Raw genomic sequence first — 18,405 nt, 5'->3', positions numbered from 1 at the left:
TAGAGAAATCCCCACACAGAAAGAGCATGCAAACTCCACACAGGCAGAGCCATGGCAGAGACTCGAACCCTGGTCCCACAGGGGTGAGGCAACAGTGCTAATCACTGCGCCACCATATTTGAACATGTTAAGTCTAATACATTTAAAATATATTCTGAAATTATATATGAAAATGTCGCTGGTGCTAGTCATACCAATGCATAATAATTTCTGCATGTACTATGTTTTACGTTTGAGGTATCCTGTAATGAATGACTCATTTTGCTCTCTCATCTTGCACCCCCTGAGCAAAAAGCCTACTTGCCCATGTGTATGACACCTATTTTTACTCAGGTTTGCACAGTTACTGCAGTTTGCTTGCTCGGATTAGTTGTTGCTTAGTTATATCCTAAATATGTTTTCATAAATTAGTCCATAATGAAACCCATCCAGCTGGTGTTTCCAGCATGTTTCCATGGAGACGTCGCTGTCAGCTGGGTGACTGACCTCTGCCTGCAGAAGCGAGTGCCGGCCTCCTTCTACAGGCAGGAAGGGAAACGCTCAGCAAGCAGCCGCTGATTTAAGAAACAGATGAAAGTGATTCAGAGAAAAACAGAGATAAAATCAAACAATATGGAGGCGGTTTGTCTGTGGAACAGTAAACCTGAATGAAGAGCAGCCCTCTGTTTCCAGGCCACCTGCCGCTTAATAATTGAACACTGTCCACTTTTTCTGTCTTTTTTTACTGAGAGTATAACAGAAAACTGGACTTGCAGTTTGAGAGATGCCAGCTTTCAGCATCTTCTAGGAAGTGTGTCAGCTGGTCCAAGAAACTGCTTTATTCAGACCTACTTATCAATGCTCCATTTATCAAACCTAAATCTTCAAGCTAAACTGCAGAGGTCAGGGCTACAAATGTACATGCTGTGTTCTGCAATCTTGCAAAGGGCTACATTGTTTGATGGGATGAGGAGATTTGCACACAGCCACTAGCTCAAAAGATATGAGTGATGCTCTGAAATCTCACCAAATTCATTATAGTTGCATCTAAAGTAAAAGTGTTACTCTGGGCAGGATTGGATGATCTTGGCGGCAGAAGGTTATGTGACGTGCACAAACTCTCCAGCAGACTCGCAAGAATTGCAGGTATTTGGGCCTAATTATCCTTTAAATTATTGTGTAGCTAATAAAAATTATCCAGAGATATAAGTGTAGAAAGATTACAATAGCTCCCACTACCCCTGTAAGGTAGCTAATGGTAACTCTTAGGAGAAGGTTGTTAGTTCAAGACCCAGGCTGGAGTGCTGGCATGAAATGATGTCTTTTTTGCAGAAGTACACTGGATTGCTACTTTTCACAGATCCCATCTTTCTCTTCCTTGTAAGGTATGTACTGGTGAAATTGAGACTTGGAGTCCAGGTTCTGCCATTCATCTGGTACCCCTTCCTCACGGACCCACCAGCAACACCACTCTGCTGGTCCCTGGGCTCGAACCAGCAACTTTCCGCTTATGAGTGCAGAGTCTGAAGCTGCTAAGCCACGAGCCACCCCTGGGGGGGCTATGGTACCTCAATCATGCCGAGACACCCCAGGTCGTTCTTATTGTAGTTGAATGATGAGCCTGGAGTCTAAATAAAGGAGAGCAGCCACTGTGAATTTTTCAGTTGTACATGCTTTTCTTTAGCAGAGTAACATTTTCCTCCTTTGAATGATTTCGTTTCATTGACACTACATGCTTTAAAAATTCCAAATGAGATGTTAAGGTACCTTCTGCTCTCTTGATTTCTTCAGCACATAAGATGGAGCGAAGCGGAACCATTCCTTCATTCTACCTTCACTTAGCTGCTTCTGCGTATTGCTGTTCTCTGTGAATGACGCCATGTTCCACTAACGATGTCTGAGAACTCACCAGACTGGGAGATGCATCCATTTCTGCAGACACTAGCTGCATTCTGCAGGATCGCTTTCTGACATTAACCAGTACAGGCCCTCAGTGGGCCTGGATCCCATCTCAGACCGCACAGGAATCAGGGCTGGAGACACTCTGGATGGGCTGTCTACCAACCAAAGAGGAGTGGAACCCCTCCTTAACATTTATGTTGAAATTTCAGCCATTCACTCACTGCAGACCTACATAGCTTCTCTCGTTTACCATGTTTACTTACATTTGTTGTGCATGAATTTGTGCATGTGATGCTTACTGGATGAACTGAAAGTATGTTGCCACCACAAGGACCCATGTTGGTTTTACATAGAAGCTCCAGCAATTTCTATAACGGGCAAAATATTACCCTTCTGAACTGTCATCCCATTTATAGGCTTATCACAAATTCTCCTTTCCAGGACTCTGGATGCCACTGTAGTCACTCCTAAAGAACCAACCTTCGTCAGACTGCAGGGTCGAGCTCGTTCAGCCTGAGGATTCCGGGATTGCTACAATATGTTGTTATTAAGTCCTTAATCACAAGGCTTTTGTTTAACTGCATCTGTCCGTTATACAGGACTATGATCCCTGTAGACCAGTCATCTGTAAATGGATCATGCTTAGTAGGGATTGTTGATTTTTCCAGAAGATTTCACCGTTGAATGAAAAAGGCAGTGTCAGATATGCTATCCATTTCTTTTTCACACTATTGCGATGTTGTACTTGTGGGAAGTCATGACTGAGGACTGAATTGGGGCTGTCAGTTGGGCAGAGGAAGCCTTTACCATCACATTTGGCCCATTTGCGATACTGTAATGAGTCAACCTGTTTGCTTACTGTGACTGACAGGACTGCAGCGTCAGCAGTGAGGAAAAGCCTGGCCGAGTGGCCTTTGTGGTTTTCTGTGTCTCGCCTTTCGGAGTCCCAGCGGTTCTCGCAAAAGGGAATTCAGAAGCGCATTTCGGTAAAGAGAGAGAAGTGTGCCACTAAGGTAAATTAATGCTACACCAGTTATTTTCCACAAACCAAAAGAAAATCCTCCTTACTCTGCTTCGCCTGTCGACACACAGAAACAAGCATCGGCACAGCTCCATCAAGCGTGTCGGTCTGAGACAGGAACCCAGGCACTTTCAGAGTTATTTTTCAATGATGCGTTTCTGTGTTTCTTCCGCACTTTCATCCTATATGCAAAAAAACTCCCATTACGAACTGAGCGTAAGAAGGTTCTGGTGATTTTCAGCTGATTTTCATAGCACTCAGTAACCTCTGCCAGCTGTAATAAACCGCAAACTGTTATATAATAATGTACAATATAATTGTCTGTACCAACAGTCTGCATAACAGGTATTGTTTTACTACTGAATAACCTCCTGTAATTCGCTGCAAGGTATAAAAAAATCTACACATTAAAACTGCCACATATCTACTGGCACCAGCAAGTTTGCTGATTTTTTTTTAAAAGTTACTTCACATAAACATTGCCAACGGTTATTGTCTGAGAAAATTCAGTGGACCCCTCTCTCTCCCCCCCCACCTTGCTAAATTTACTATACTGTAGGTGACCCCAAAGTCTGGGGCTGATTTTTACTCCCAGTCCAGCAATGCTGTCACTTTGGTTGCACGTTGCACTGCAGACCTGAACTATGCTATTTCCTGCCACCATGTACCTATTTTCACCATCCTGACTTATTTCCAGATTTTTTGAATTAATGTTATAAACAGCTGCGCGGTAAACATGACGTGGCACCGTTTGGAACATGTCTCAGGTGCTCCCATTTCATAATAGGTATTTTAACAATTCGTCTTGAGATATACAGCACTGCAAAAGACAGGCAAAAGAAAAGCTTAAAGCTATTTATCTGGGTAGCAAGTGCACTTTTGCTCAGAGCGAAAACCACAGTTTCACATTAGAACTTGTGAAAATTAAGAGTAACACGTTAAAAACTCACAAGACTCTCTTCTGTTCTCCAAAAAGTTACTGATATCTAGTTGGACAGTTAGATGAACACCGGTTCAGTTCCCAAACTCCTCCTCAGGGGCAGCGCAGCCATTCAATGTATTTCTTAAATTTCACCACTAGTTTAAAAAGTCAATGAGATATTGATTAACCATATGAGGTGTGCTAGTGGTCGAGTCAAAACGTATATGGGTGCACTGGGTGGTTGCTGCAAATACCAGGGTGATTTTAGCAGACATTTTGAAACGGCCAAGCTGACACACTGTGACAGACATAATATCATAATTTACACCAACATGAAGATCATTTAAATGATGCTTCTACCACCTCCGCGTTCTTGCCCTGTACAGAGCAGTGTGTTTAGAGTCTTTGTGGTTGGAGGACGATTTCATTTCAGGCCATTTCATTCTTTGCCTTCTGAAGTACTTTTCACACCTCACCCAGCTGGGCAGGAAGATCACGGTGAGGTAGGTTGGAGATGTCATGCCTATCTAACCTGCAGGTCACAGCTTGTCCACATCAATCACTTCCTATCTGACACTGTGATGGGAGTGACCCCAACCAACACCACTGCCACCATCCCTGTTTTTCAATTACAGCACAGACTCCATGTGATCTGGATCTCTAGAGGTTTGTGGGATGTATCACTGAAGGACATGAAAGGACAAAAAGACAAAAGTCTGGTGGAGAGGTTTGATTTTTTTGGGATGGTAATAAAAGACCAATCTGCAGGTCAATGCTGACAAAAGACTTCAGTCATCATCCAGAAAGAGAGAGAGAAAGAGTGTAGAAATGGTGCAGAGCTGTAAGTGTCTTGGCATCTACAACAGTGACCGGTTGGACTGGCAATACAACATTGAGGAGGACTACAAGGTTTATGGTTTGTATCACACAGGACAGCCTTCATTCACATCCCACATCAAAGAGTCCTGGCCGCTCATCACCCTGTCAGTGGTTCATGGCTTTTCCCTCCGCGGACGGCTCTCAGCAGGTCCTCACCACGGCGGACCCTGAGCCCACAAGCCTTACCGTTTCAGAGACGCTCTGACCCAGTCTTCTGGCCATAATGTCTTGGGCCTTATCAAAGTCGCTCAGACTTTCAGACTCGCTGCCCATTTCTTCGGCATTCATCATGTCGACTACAAGTACTGAATGTTTGCTTACTGTCTAATATATCCCAGACCTGCATGTATTGTTTTTGACAAGACCGTTGACGTTATTTTTTAGAAATGGAGGCGGTCATAATCTTTTGACTTGTCATGTTTTTGTTTGTTTGGGCTGAGTGCTACTGGTGCAAAAAAGAGCAACTTTTATCAATAAATCTAATCTTAATCCTGCCACATATGGCTACTACATCATCACTTTTAATTAGGTGCACATTATACTCATAGAGGCTTGAATACCTCCTGTCAAGGCTTAATGTTGTTTTTAATGTTCTACTAAAATAACAATTAAAAAAATCAACTGCAGACATCATGACCTACATACATATAGTCCATATAGTTTGACCCATATGGCGAAATACTTAGTAATTCCTGTCCCTTGAAATGTAAAGCAGAGCTGTCATTGACATAGATTAATAATGGAAAGGGGTGGTGCCTTATTGTGGGTAAGCATGAAGCTCCTGGCAGGTTCACAGCGATCACATGGTGAGCATTTCCGTTCTGAAACACTTTTACTCTTAACGCAGCCCAGAGCCCGAGCTCACAAGCCATGCGACAGCCTGCCGTGACTAGGGGACACTTGTCAGCTCCACGATGAACTTCAGCAGGGTCAAAAGGCGAAACAGCCAGGACAGCTACCTCCAGAACGGTGCCTCCACGGGCAAGGCGCAGCTGTGGCAGAGGCGATCGTTCAATAGCTGCAGCGATGCAAAATCCATGGCGAACGCGGCGATGACCTTCGGGACTCTGCCCAGGTTGCAGACGCAGGTGAGCAAAGTGCATTGCTGCATTAAACACCATTAACATTTTAAATGTGTTTTTGAGGAGTGTGGAACAAGGAACGAGCAAAACATTTTGCTTGTAACTTTTTAGTGGGAACAGATGAAACATTTTGCATGCAACTTTGCAACAAAATGAAGCACTTTCCATGCAAATGTATGTTTTTTTTTGTCGTTAAGGGGAATGCAGTTTGAGTAAACTGTTTCCTTGAGTTTGAAATTAAATAATGGGTTTAATCGATCAAAAGGGCATGTCTGGCATATGTCTGTGGGCAATGATGGTTTGATCGTTGAATGAGTGTGGGCATTTGTGAATAATCTGCACGATAAATCAAAAACCAGCTACACATCTTTTCGTGTGAAATGTTTGTGGGGAGATGATTTTATGAATGAGAGCGTACAAACATGTTTGCCAGTGAAACCTACTAAGCATGTTTGTTCCTAAAATAAAATGTTGCCTTGCTATCTTTATGACTAAATAATGATGCACATCATCACGACCTGTCGCATATACTCTGCATAGTACAGGCTTTGCATACTTAACAGCAAGACAGTGACAGTTGCACATATCTGATGTAGTGCAATGTTCTCCTCTCAGGTCAATCGATCTCGCTCCAACTCCCTGGTAGACTACACCGATGTCAGGTAACACCCCACTTCTCTTTATCTGTTTTGGCCTTTAAATAGCGCTCTTTTACAGCATCGAGGGCTTGGCGAGTCATTGGTGATGCTGATGTCTGCCATTTCTATATTCATTAAGAAAAGTCTGACACGTCTTTTTTTAATGTGTTTTACTCAGGACGACAGTATCACTGGAAAAGCAAGACAATGAAACGTTTGGGTTTGAAATTCAGGTAAGGCACTGTTGCCGCACTGTTTCAGTACTGAGTCTTTACCAAACCACAGATCAGTTGTGTAGTATTCATAGCAGTTGGGTCGACTCTCTGTGGGTGGGTTCCCATACTGGCAGATGGGGTTCTACTCAGCTGTTGATGATGTTTGGGTGTTTATTTTGTCTGGACAGACCTACGGTCTGCGAGCACAGAACACCACCCTGATGGAGATGTACACCTTCATCTCATCCGTTCAGCAGGACAGCCCGGCCGAGCGTGCCGGCTTGACAGTAGGTGAGCTCACCCCTGATCCCACTTCCTCCACAAACTTCCTCTGCAATGTTCTTTTGCAGACACCCACCCATGTAACACAGCTAACCGCTAAGGCCCACCACTCCTCAATCACCCCCCCATTTCTCATGCCAGGTGACATAATCGTCACTGTCAACGGCGTCTGCACGGAGGGGTCTGCACACCAGTGCATTGTGGACCTGATCCGGGAGTGTACCAACTTTTTAACGTGAGTATGCTGTGGCACTGCATTGTTGGGGTTCCAGATGAATGTACCTTGAGAAGGTCCCAAGACAATTAGGAATCTGAACTTAGCCTGAGAATCCAGAAAGGCTAATTATATGCTAATTATATCATATTTAGACATACAAATGCAACTAGTGCAACATTTCCCCAATGTTCATTGAATTTAATTTAAGGGATTATGACTAATTGGTATGAACGTGCTCTCGGTAATAGCTTCCCCGAACACACTGTCCTCATAAATTTTCATGAAAGATTGTTTATGCTAATCAAAACATGTTTAACGGTAAACTGCACGATTAACGATATCTGGTGACAAAATATGACACTTGACATAAACAAGGGCCTGCGATCTCTGTTTTGGGGTGGCTGCATTTACGCGCAGTTCCTGCAGTTATTTGCGCCACCGTTACTCGCCGTCTGGAGCCGAACGGCGAAAACACGAACATAGGCGCAAACTGAAATCCTTTCTGCAGGCGCATTTCTCGTCAGACTTATTTTGGAGAAAACGCAAGTGCGTTTTAGGACACGCGATTTCTGCAGCTTTGTCTTCGCGAACTCGCCGTCAGAGGACGGTTTCGTTTCAGTACCATTTACGTAGTTAGATTTCACAGCCACGACACTGGTGTCCCCACTGTGGTGCATTGCTGTTTATTCAGCCCCATCAGCAATTCATTCATGCTGGAGGATCTCACTCGCCCTTGTAAACATTGTATTTCCTACACAATAAGTCTGATTGCGGTGCTGAATATTACACTCTCTCAACCCGGTTATGCACCCCTGAGTGGGAAAAAATAAGAAAAGCAGGGGGGTTTTCTCATTGATGTGCCTCTATTTTACAATTATATTGAGGATTTCATCAATCTAATTTTGGGTATGTTCTTAATCTCATTGTAACTTACGCTGTAACAAGTCATTGTAACTTAGGTTGTAACACTGTAACTTAAGTCACTGTAACTCAGCACCTCAATTGTCTTTTCACCTGGCCTACAGGATCGAGACGGTGGGGGGCACGGCTGTGAAGATGATCGAGCTGGACCGGAAACTGAGGCAGCTGAAGGTACATCTTCCCCCTCCCTCCTCTTCCCGCTTCACTACTCTACCGGAGATATTTACCGGATCTGGCAGCGCAACATCCGCTGCCCTGAGCGTAAAACTAAAGCTGATCACCAAGAAACTAAAAACAGCTGAGCTTTCTTCTGGGAGTGACCGGTGCAATGAAGTCACTCAGTAATCACTTCAAAGGCACGGCTCTGGAGCCTCGGCGGTTCGCGAGCGCTGAGGCGTTTCCGCCGCGCGAAGAGTCCGCGCATGTTCTCACGGTCCTTTTCTCACGTGTCCCTGTTTCTCCCCGCTCAGAAAAGCCTGCGTGAGAAGTGTGTGGAGCTGCGCGCGCTGATGCTGAGAGAGCGACACCTTACCGGAGGTAAACCGACAGGTGCTGCCACAGCGCAGGATGTCCTTTCTGCCTGCATAACAAAAAAACAATCCATGCTAACATGCAGATAAGGTGCTGTTACTGTAAATGCCCGCTTTCTCAGATCATGTCTGACAGCTGACGGCTTCCGTTGTTTACCAAGCAAATACATTTTATTTTTTAATTAATAAAATTAATTGAGACCACCTAAAACAAAAATCTAAAAAAATGTTTTAATTTATCATTCATCAAATTTTTAGATGATTATTTCGGTCTGTGTCTTTGGTGTGTAATGTGACTCCGGGCAGGACTGAATTTAGGTGAGTTAGGGGCCCTGAGCTAAAGTAATTTTTGAGGCCCTATCTACAGTATAAAATCCTGCTGTAACATCCAGGGAAAAAATGGGTTCTATTATAGTTCTATTATTATCTATATATTATCTCTATTCTATATGTTCTATTATCTATCTATGGTTCTATTACTCAAGGTCTTGTGCTACAGCCCAGGTTAGCCTATGTGCAAGTCTCGCCCTGCTCTCATGTGACCTGAACGAACCAATCGTGTCACGCTGCATGTGACCGACCCAATGAGGAACCCTCTCCTCTGTTTCCAGGCAATCTCAACGACTGCCTGTCGCTGGACTCGGCGGGGTCTGTGGCCTCGCCCGGCGGGCGCAGTGGTCTGCGCTTCTCCAGCGATAGCAGCTGCCGCAGCTACACGATGGAGGACGGCGAGGACGCCAGTGTGTTCGAGGACCCGAGCCCACGGAGTCCGACGGCGGATGATGCCTGCTTCTTTCCCGCCGACTTCCCGCTGCATCCGCCGCAGACCTCCTTGTGCCGCACGCGCAGCGTCAGCCAGGGCAGTAGCTGTGGCTCGCTCTCTCCCCGGTGGGATCTGCCAGAAGCTTCCTCGCCATTCGGGACGGTCCCCCGCAGGCTGAGACAGGGCAGCGTCAGGAAGCGTTTCCTGAAGTTCATTCCTGGGCTCCACCACTCCCTGGAAGAGGAGTGACCGGGCAGTCGGCCCCAGAGACACGGCAGCATTACTGGCGCGATACGAGATGGGACTCGGTGTCGACCTCCATGCAAACACGTTTGGAAAGACTTTCTGCCACACTCAATTTTCACAAATAAGAAACATTATTAATCATTTTCGCATAGAGTCAAGCAGACTTGAGTGTTCGGTATGAGTTACAGGTGATGAGAGGTTGATTCACCCCCCCAAGTAGCATTATAATTCTGCAAAATATATTTTGGTATTTGTGTGAATATATATGAGAGCACAGCAGTCGTTCTTGTCTGAAGTTACACATCTGCGAACTAATTTTTACCACTACGCCTTACCACTCATCACTGGGTGGTTTTGGGCTATTACAATCAGACAACGCTTTCTATTTTTATTTACATTAGGTATGCACCCTGGGATTTGAACCAACAACCTTGTTAACACAATGCTCTCTTTTTTTGAGCTACAGGATGTACTTTTTCAGTTTAAGGTTTCGTTTTCAGCAGGTTCAACTTTTAAGATGGAGGAAAAACTCCATGTGTTCATGCATAGAGAAAAAATTAATTGTTCAAACAGAGCAACAAGCATTAAGCGATGGACGGATGGATTTTTTTAGGCTAACAAAACTGTGAATCCACCTTCCTGGGAAGCATAACACCCAGCTCTATTTATCCTACAGTATCATGTCCTTCACAGATGGCTTTGGCTGAAGGCAATGCTTTTCTGAGCTCCTTCACAATGGTTTCAAAAACACAGATCCTAATGGGTTTCTTTTCTGTTGGTTTCTGCCATCCATCAAACTCGGTACATGCATCTGTTTTCATATTTACAGTGAAAAGGAACTGTGACCCACCCTGTAAATTAGATGTATCTTTGTATTTTCTTAACACTTGCACAGATCTTCTGTGAGTTTGCATTGCAGAACTGGATACTGACTATTTTAGGCTCCCCTGTCAGAGGCTCCTCTCAGAGTCAGGGGCCCCTGTCAGAGGCTCCTCTCAGAGTTAGGGGCCCCTGTCAGAGGCAAAGTGGCAGCAGACTGTGCTTCAGTGGTCCTGGGGCAGTGGGGTGAGCTGACCTTCGAGGGGAGTACGGCAGCAGTAGGTCTGCTCGTCGTCCCTCAAAAAGCTGCACAGAAGTTGAAAACAGGATGTGGGTGTCTGAAGGTGTGAAGCGTGCTGGCTGTCTTTCCACCGCAGCTTTCAGCCCCCCCCCGACTGAGATATTTACGCACGCCACCCATCTCGGTCAGCCAGTGTCTGGTTCTGCTGTTTTTTGCATTTGCAAAACTTTGCGTTCTTATTTTCAGCACAGGTCCTCAATGCCAGAAGGGTGCAGCTTGCTTTTTTACATGAATATCAACTGCATGAAATTATTCTCCCATGTCTGTTAACAGCAAAACTCCATCAATGTACATGTTTATATTAAAAGCATAAATTTAAAAAAAACTCCTGCTGCTTATTGAGAGAAACTTATTCATTATTGAGAGTGACATTTAAAAGTACATCATTCAAGGCTCAGATGGTGGACCTGTAGCGACTCAAGTTCAGGGTTGGGGGTTTGAATGCTGGCCCTGCTGTGTGATTGTGGAGTTGACCTGTCCTCTTCCATGTTGAGTGGATTTCCTTAGGGCAGCCCCATTCCCATGCAGGTAGGAGAACTGGTACCTGTGAACGATATTGGTTGCCTGTGTGTGGATGTCTGCTTTGCGATTGACTGGCATCCCGGCCAGGGTGTTCACCAAAGAGAAAGGTTTTTCCTAAAGCCATGTCCAACTTGCTGGTAAGTACTGAAATGTATTCATTTCAGACGTAGAGTGACTCCCATTCAGTGTTAGACTTCATTTGAAGTCATGGAGACCTGGGGTTGAAGTGCTGTTGTGATCCTCAGCAAACCGATGTGGTCTGATTCTGATTTTGTTTTTGCTAAAAGTGGAAATGTGGTTTCACAAAAAAATGTAAGTTTCATACTTTTCAGCTGTGCACTTGCTGCATGCAACTGGTCCGGGGAGAATCAGAATCATACAGCCGTGGTCCGGGGAGAATCAGAATCATACAGCCGTGGTCCGGGGAGAATCAGAATCATACAACCCTGGTCCGGGGAGAATCAGAATCATACAGCCGTGGTCCGGGGAGAATCAGAATCATACAGCCGTGGTCCGGTGAGAATCAGAATCATACAGCCGTGGTCCGGGGAGAATCAGAATCATACAGCCGTAGTCTGGGGAGAATCAGAATCATACAGCCGTGGTCCGGGGAGAATCAAAATCATACAGTCCTGGTCCGGGGAGAATCAGAATCATACAGCCGTGGTCCGGGGAGAATCAGAATCATACAGCCCTGGTCCGGGGTGAATCAGAATCATACAGCCGTGGTCCGGGGTGAATCACAATCATACAGCCAAGGTCTGGGGAGAATCAGAATCATACAGCCAGGGTCTGGGGAGAATCAGAATCATACAGCCAGGGTCTGTGGAGAATCAGAATCATACAGCCGTAGTCTGGGGAGAATCAGAATCAAACAGCCGTGGTCCGGGGAGAATCAGAATCATACAGCCGTGGTCCAGGGAGAATCAGAATCATACAGCCGTGGTCCGGGGAGAATCAGAATCATACAGCCGTGGTCCGGGGAGAATCAGAATCATACAGCCGTGGTCCGGGGAGAATCACAATCATACAGCCAGGGTCTGGGGAGAATCAAAATCAGGTTTCGTAAATTTGCTGACATATACAGGGATTCTGGCTCCTGGTGTCAATTGCTCTCCTGTGTCTTTACATGGCAGCTAAACATGCACACACTAGACCCCAGATGTGGTCTAGGCCAGTGTATTATTATACTAAAGTAACCCACATTTATTTGTGCTCTGTCACACCATCATCAGGAAATGATGTTTAAATGATCTTCATGTTGGTGTGAAACTATGATTGCATGTCTGTGGAAGTGTGTCAGCTTTGCCTTTTTAAAACTCAATCTCCACCCCACCTAGTTTGCCTAATTAACACATCATTGAGTTAATTAATAAGTTTTAGAATGGCTGGGATGCCCTTGATGAGAGGTTTTGGAACGAAGTGGTGTTCATCTAGCTATCCAACAGGTTATCAGTAACATTTTGGAGAACAGGAGAAATTTCCGTTTATTTTTTAAATATTGTGTGTTGTGTAATTTTCATATATTTTAATATAAAATTGTGTTCCCCCCCTTTACAAACACACTTTCTACTCAGATAAATAGCCTTAAACATTTTTTTTGAGTGCCTAAGACTTTTGTACAATACAGTAACCCCCTCAATTTTTCATTTTTTTTGAAAGTGACACCCAAACACACAATGTGTTCTCTGCATTTAACCCAACAAATTGTTTTACAATGTGACACAGCAGGGGGCAGCTAATTCAGCGCCCGGGGAGCAGTGCTTGGGGGGGCGGTGGCTTGCTGGTCGGGGATTGGAACTCGGGGATCTTTCAGTTACAAATGTGCTTCCCTTCCCATTAAGATACCACTACCACTGGTGCACCAATTAAAAGAGCATATCATTTATTAGTTAGAATGTCTTAAATGTCTTGTACTTCAACCATAGTTCCCAGTATAAGGAAGTAGAGTGGGGCGCTGGAGGGTTTAGGTATTTATAAAGCACAGAGACGACTTCTGGAAGGTTGGACGTTGTTGCTTCTGCATGGCGGCCGCAGGCTGTCGCCACACCCAAACCACACCAGAAACGTTAACCCTCAGGTTTCGCTCTGCCCTGTGTTCTCTGCATCAGCCCCGGAGTTCAGCCATTCGTCAGAGCCCAGTACTTTTATGGGAGGCTGCTTAGTGTGGTCGGGGGCAGGGGGGTGCTGGTCTATGAGGGAACCACCCAAGCTGACTATTCTGTGCTTCCTGCTGGCTCAGAAAGACGGGGAACTGTGAAAATACCGTGGTAAGGAGGACATTTTCAGAAACTTCAGTCTCCTATAGGGCAATGAACTTCTACTGAATCACCACTAAAATTCTAGCCTCATAATTAAAAGAAGATGCTGCAGATGAATCTCACAGAAGTGAAGGCTGCTTCTTTGGACCCGTTAGAGCGTCAAATCACGTGACGTAAAAACGGATTTCTCATTTTGTGGAGAAGCACAGTTTACTTGCGAACTTCCTCATTCCTTTCACATGCATACGAAACCACCCAGTGTAGTGCAGTACTAAAATAGCATCCGATGATGCCACAGGACTAAACTCATACAGAGCTGATGGCCTGGATGCCCCATTGTAATTCTTACTGGACAGCCTCGTATCCAGTCAGTCTTTAATGTCAATCAGTTTTAGAACAGATTCCAAAGCACTCTGCGTGTTATAACTTCACCACATGTACAGCAGAGTTCAATACATTGGGTCAGTGGTCGCACCACACAGATCCATCCATCCATCTATTTTCCAAACCACTTATCCTACTGGGTCGCGGGGGGTCCGGAGCCTACCCCGGAAGCAATGCACACGAGGCAGGAAACAACCCAGGATGGGAGGCCAGCCCATCGCAGGGCACACTCACACACCATTCACTCACACATGCACACCAACGGGCAATTTAGTAACTCCAATTAGCCTCAGCATGTTTTTGGACTTTGGGGGGAAACTGGAGTACCCGGAGGAAACCCCACAACGACATGGGGAGAACATGCAAACTCCACACACATGTGACCCAGGCGGAGACTCGAACCCGGGGTAACCTGTGATCTTTGGTCAATACTTACACACAGTAACGTATTATCGCAGATTTTGTATGATGTGATCCATTTTATTTACTAATTCATTTAATATGTTTTTCCAGCCTGTGCTATTGTTGTGTTCATGTATGTTTCAGCCAATCAGCATCCCAGTCTGGAATGACTTTGAATGTTTCCTCCAGTCAGGTTCCCTATCTCTGCCTCGCTTTACGATTCACTGTCTGCAGCTTCCCAATATGATGTTTTATGCCTTTATGGAGATATTTCTAATAATCTGCCTGTTCCACTTACATTCAGTCACCCACAAGTCCCCGGTTCATTTGGTTTTATTTGACGCTTCCGTTCATGCTTTTATATATTTTTTTCTTGAAAAAAAAAAACACCGTGATGATTTTTATGCATATGTGTTTAGTGCGCATGAAATCCCCTGACTTCTGAGGTACAGCAGCACAGCACAGCACAGCGCCTAACCACTTCCCATGCGCCTGCATGTGTCTGCGAGTCGAAGGTGTCCTTGACCCAGAGCTGCCCCGTGAAATCCCCCCCTCAGCTGCTGCTTCTGCCTCTGGCGTCATCAGCTGGCCCAACATCACACGTGAGATCTGGTAAGCTGTGTGTTGGGAAACAGGCAAATGTCAAATATGCACATTTACATTTTTTTTATGTAATTTCTGTGAAGGAGACAGGATGAACAAAATCAGCAGCTTTTAAAAACATAAGAATTTAGCACAGCAACATAATGCGTCCTTTGCATTTAACCCATATGTGACATAGCAGGGGGCAGCTAATTCAGCGCCCAGGGAGCAGTGCTTTGCACAGGGTGCCTCAGTGGTGCCTGACTGGTCAGGGATTTGAACCTGAAATCTTTTGATTACGAAAGTACTTTCCTAACCATTAGGCCACCGCTGCCCACAACATAAAGCATAAATATTCATTCAACCATCCTCCATAACCGCATGCCCAACTCAGGGCCACTTTCAGCCAGGAGTCTATTCCGTAAAACACGGGGCCCATCACAGGGGACAGGAAGCCTGTAGGCACATGCTCACACATCCCCGGCAACTTGGAGACGTTAATTCAGACGCTATTTTTTTCCCCACAAACCACTCTATTCATGTACATACTGTGTGTCTGCAGTCCTGCTGTGTCACGTGCTCTGTGTGTGGTCTGTGTCCAACCCCCATGTTTCCACTTGTATATTTAATCTGCACTTTACCCCTTTAGTTGTGTACATACACCCCCCCCCCCATGTGTCTTATGTTGCACTATGGTCTGGGGAGAATGACGTCTTGTACCACTGCATACTTGTGTATAACTGGCACCGCAATAAAGTCCCACTTCACTTCACTTGACTTGAGCTAAATGCATGCTGTTGATCTGGAACAACAGAAGGAAACTTGCAGAGAATGTGCAAAAAAAACTGGGGGTGGGGGGGGCTTCCGAAACAAACCAACAGGTGCCAACAGGACTGGCCCCATAATAATGATGATAATAATACTATTCAGGTGAGAGAGGTCAGGACGTCTCATCTCTGACATCTAACTGTGCATGTGATGGAAACTCAAGACCAAAAGCCCCATCAAAAGCTTTGATGACTGTGGACACCAAAATTCATGTCTGGCATCTTTTAGATCTCATGAGTGAGTTACATGGGTGAAGTTTTGCCCATTTATCCAGAAGAACATTTGCGAGGTCAGGCACTGATGTTGGATGTGAAGGCCTGGCTCACAATCTCCATTCTAGTTCATCCCAAAAGTTTTTGCTGAGGTTGTGCTCAGGGCTCTGTGTGGGCAAGTGAAGATCTTCCACACCAAACTCACCCAACCATGTCATTATGGACATTGCTTTAGCACTGAGGCACAGTCATGCTGGAACAGCAAAGGACCCAAAGTCCCAAAGTGTTCATACAAAGTTGGAAACATAGAATTATCCGAAATATCTTGGTATGCTGAAGCATTAAGAGTTCTCCTCACTAGGATTAAGGGCCCAACCCCTGAAAAACTACCCCATGCCATTATCCCTCCTCCACCAAACTATACAGCTGGCACAGTGCAGTCAGGCAGGTAATGTTCTCCTGGCATCTGCCAAACCCAAACTCATCCATCTGACTGCCAGACAGAGAAGTGTGATTCGTCACTCTGCAGAACATGTATCCACTGCTCCTGAGTCCGGTGACAGGGTGCCTTACACCAGTCCATCTGATTGGCATTGCGCTTGGTGATGTGAGGCTTGCATGCAGCTGCTCAGCCATGGATGCCCATTCCATTAAGCTCCCGAAACACAGTTTTTGTGCTGTGGTTAATGTTATAGGAAGTTTGGAACTCTGCAGCTATGGAGTCAACAGGACGTTGGCGACTCTTACACACTATGTGCCTCCGCACTCCGTGACCTCGGTCCGTTACTTTATGTGATCTGCCACTTCGAGACTGAGTTTCTGTTGTTCCGAAACACTTCCACTTTTCAATAATACCACTTACAGCTGACTGTGGAATATATAGCAGGGAAGAAATTTCAGAAACTGACTTATTGCAAAGGTGGCGTCCTATGACAGTATCATGCCTGAATTCACTGAGCTCCTCAGAACAGCCCTTTCCTTCATGAATGTTTGTAAACCTGACTGAATGGCTGGTGCTGGATTTTAAACAGCTGTGGCAGTGGGGCTGAATGTAACACCTGAATTCTGTGATCAAGAGGTGTCTCCTAATACTTTTGTCTATATAGTGCATGTGGTCTTAGTTCTGGATCTCACATTTAATCTCTTAGCTGGGCAAACTCATTGCCAAACCTGACCCACAAACTTCACACCAAATTATTATCTAGATTTGAAAGGCAGCCAAACGGAAATTATGACAGAATTAAGAGTCTCTTTTATACTGGTGCTGGAAAATAAAGGGCTGTTCACTGACCTAGAAAAATAACTCAAATTTCCTGCTGCTCATTTGTCAAACTCACTTAATGATTTACACAGTGCAAAATGCATCCCTTTCTATGCTTCAACCAATTAAATTATATTTCTTCAGACAATTGGAGTGACAGGAGATTTGGCATACATAAATGAAACAGTAGCATCCAATCGGATTTTTAAAAGCTTTCAAGTTGGCAGGAGACAATGTTTGCATAATGTTAGCACAAAGGAGCAATTCTGAATAATACAAAACAGAGAAACAGCAGACGTGTGATGAGATGGAGCGTTCAGTCGGGAGTTTCCCAGAAGCTATCCTGTTGTCCACAAGGCAACCAGAGATGCTGCTGTGAAAGGAGAAGACTTCTTTACCCAAGAGAACTGTGCTGAGGCCCAGTGGCTGAGGTTCTGTGGCGGCATTGCTGAGCCAGCATGATGCTCAGATGGATGTACGATGCATGCCCAAGCCGGGGGGGTGGGGGGGGTCAGTGGCTCATCTGAGAGTGCTGAGATGATCGGCAGTAGCGATCCCTCCGCGTTCCGCGCTGCTCTGACCGCATCGCCTTTCTCTGCATCTGCATCCACATCCCTCAGTACAGAAGCACTCAGAACGTAGACCACTGGGTTCCCAGAGGAACTCCTGAAGGAACACGGAACGCAGTCCATCTGAAACATCCAGGTGAGGTGATCTTTGGGGCACTATCTCCATTATTCTTTCATATCATGCATTTGTTTATTTGTTTGTTTTTTGATGTATTTATTTATCTATTTGTTTGCTTATTATTTTTGATTATTGACCTTTAACGGGGTGAAATAGGCCTTCTCAATATTTTGATGCTCCAGACCGCTGGAATTGACGGGGAGGGATATTGAGAGCGTTGGCAGCTATGATAAAAAGGCTGAGGGTGGTACTGGAGGATAGATCAGGGATTTCATAAGTCTAATCTCTGCAAGACCCCCAGCGTTCGGCCGCCCGGCTGAATACAGTTGATGGACTGGGGATGGGGAAGCCTTACTTTAGACCCCCTGGACCAAAGAAAAGAGCTTTGTATGCTGTCTCTCTCTCAAATGCGTGAAAAGCAAAACAGATTAACTTTCAGGAGCCAACAATTATGGAAATGTGGCCACGAGAAAGGCGTAGGCTGGTGATGCTCACACTCTATCTGCAGGAGCAGCAGCTCCGGTCCTCATGGAGGAGGAGTCTAGGGAG

At 45.2% G+C, this 18,405-nt stretch overlaps 1 protein-coding gene across 1 annotated transcript; it reads left to right on the top strand.

Moving 5' to 3' along the window:
- Positions 1 to 5,542: 5,542 nt before the first annotated feature.
- Positions 5,543 to 11,055, top strand: LOC125710228 (cytohesin-interacting protein-like). Its single transcript, XM_048979758.1, has 8 exons — positions 5,543 to 5,791; positions 6,401 to 6,447; positions 6,602 to 6,656; positions 6,827 to 6,929; positions 7,062 to 7,155; positions 8,163 to 8,229; positions 8,529 to 8,595; positions 9,200 to 11,055. Exons 1-8 carry the CDS (start codon positions 5,618 to 5,620, stop codon positions 9,598 to 9,600), a joined length of 1,008 nt encoding a protein of 335 aa, XP_048835715.1. The 5' UTR covers positions 5,543 to 5,617; the 3' UTR covers positions 9,601 to 11,055.
- Positions 11,056 to 18,405: the final 7,350 nt, after the last annotated feature.

This window comes from Brienomyrus brachyistius, chromosome 16, assembly GCF_023856365.1.
Source record: "Brienomyrus brachyistius isolate T26 chromosome 16, BBRACH_0.4, whole genome shotgun sequence".
Taxonomy (NCBI): Eukaryota; Metazoa; Chordata; class Actinopteri; order Osteoglossiformes; family Mormyridae; genus Brienomyrus; species Brienomyrus brachyistius.
The sequence above is the reverse complement of the archived record's forward strand: the minus strand, read 5'-3'. Positions and strand labels throughout refer to the sequence as shown.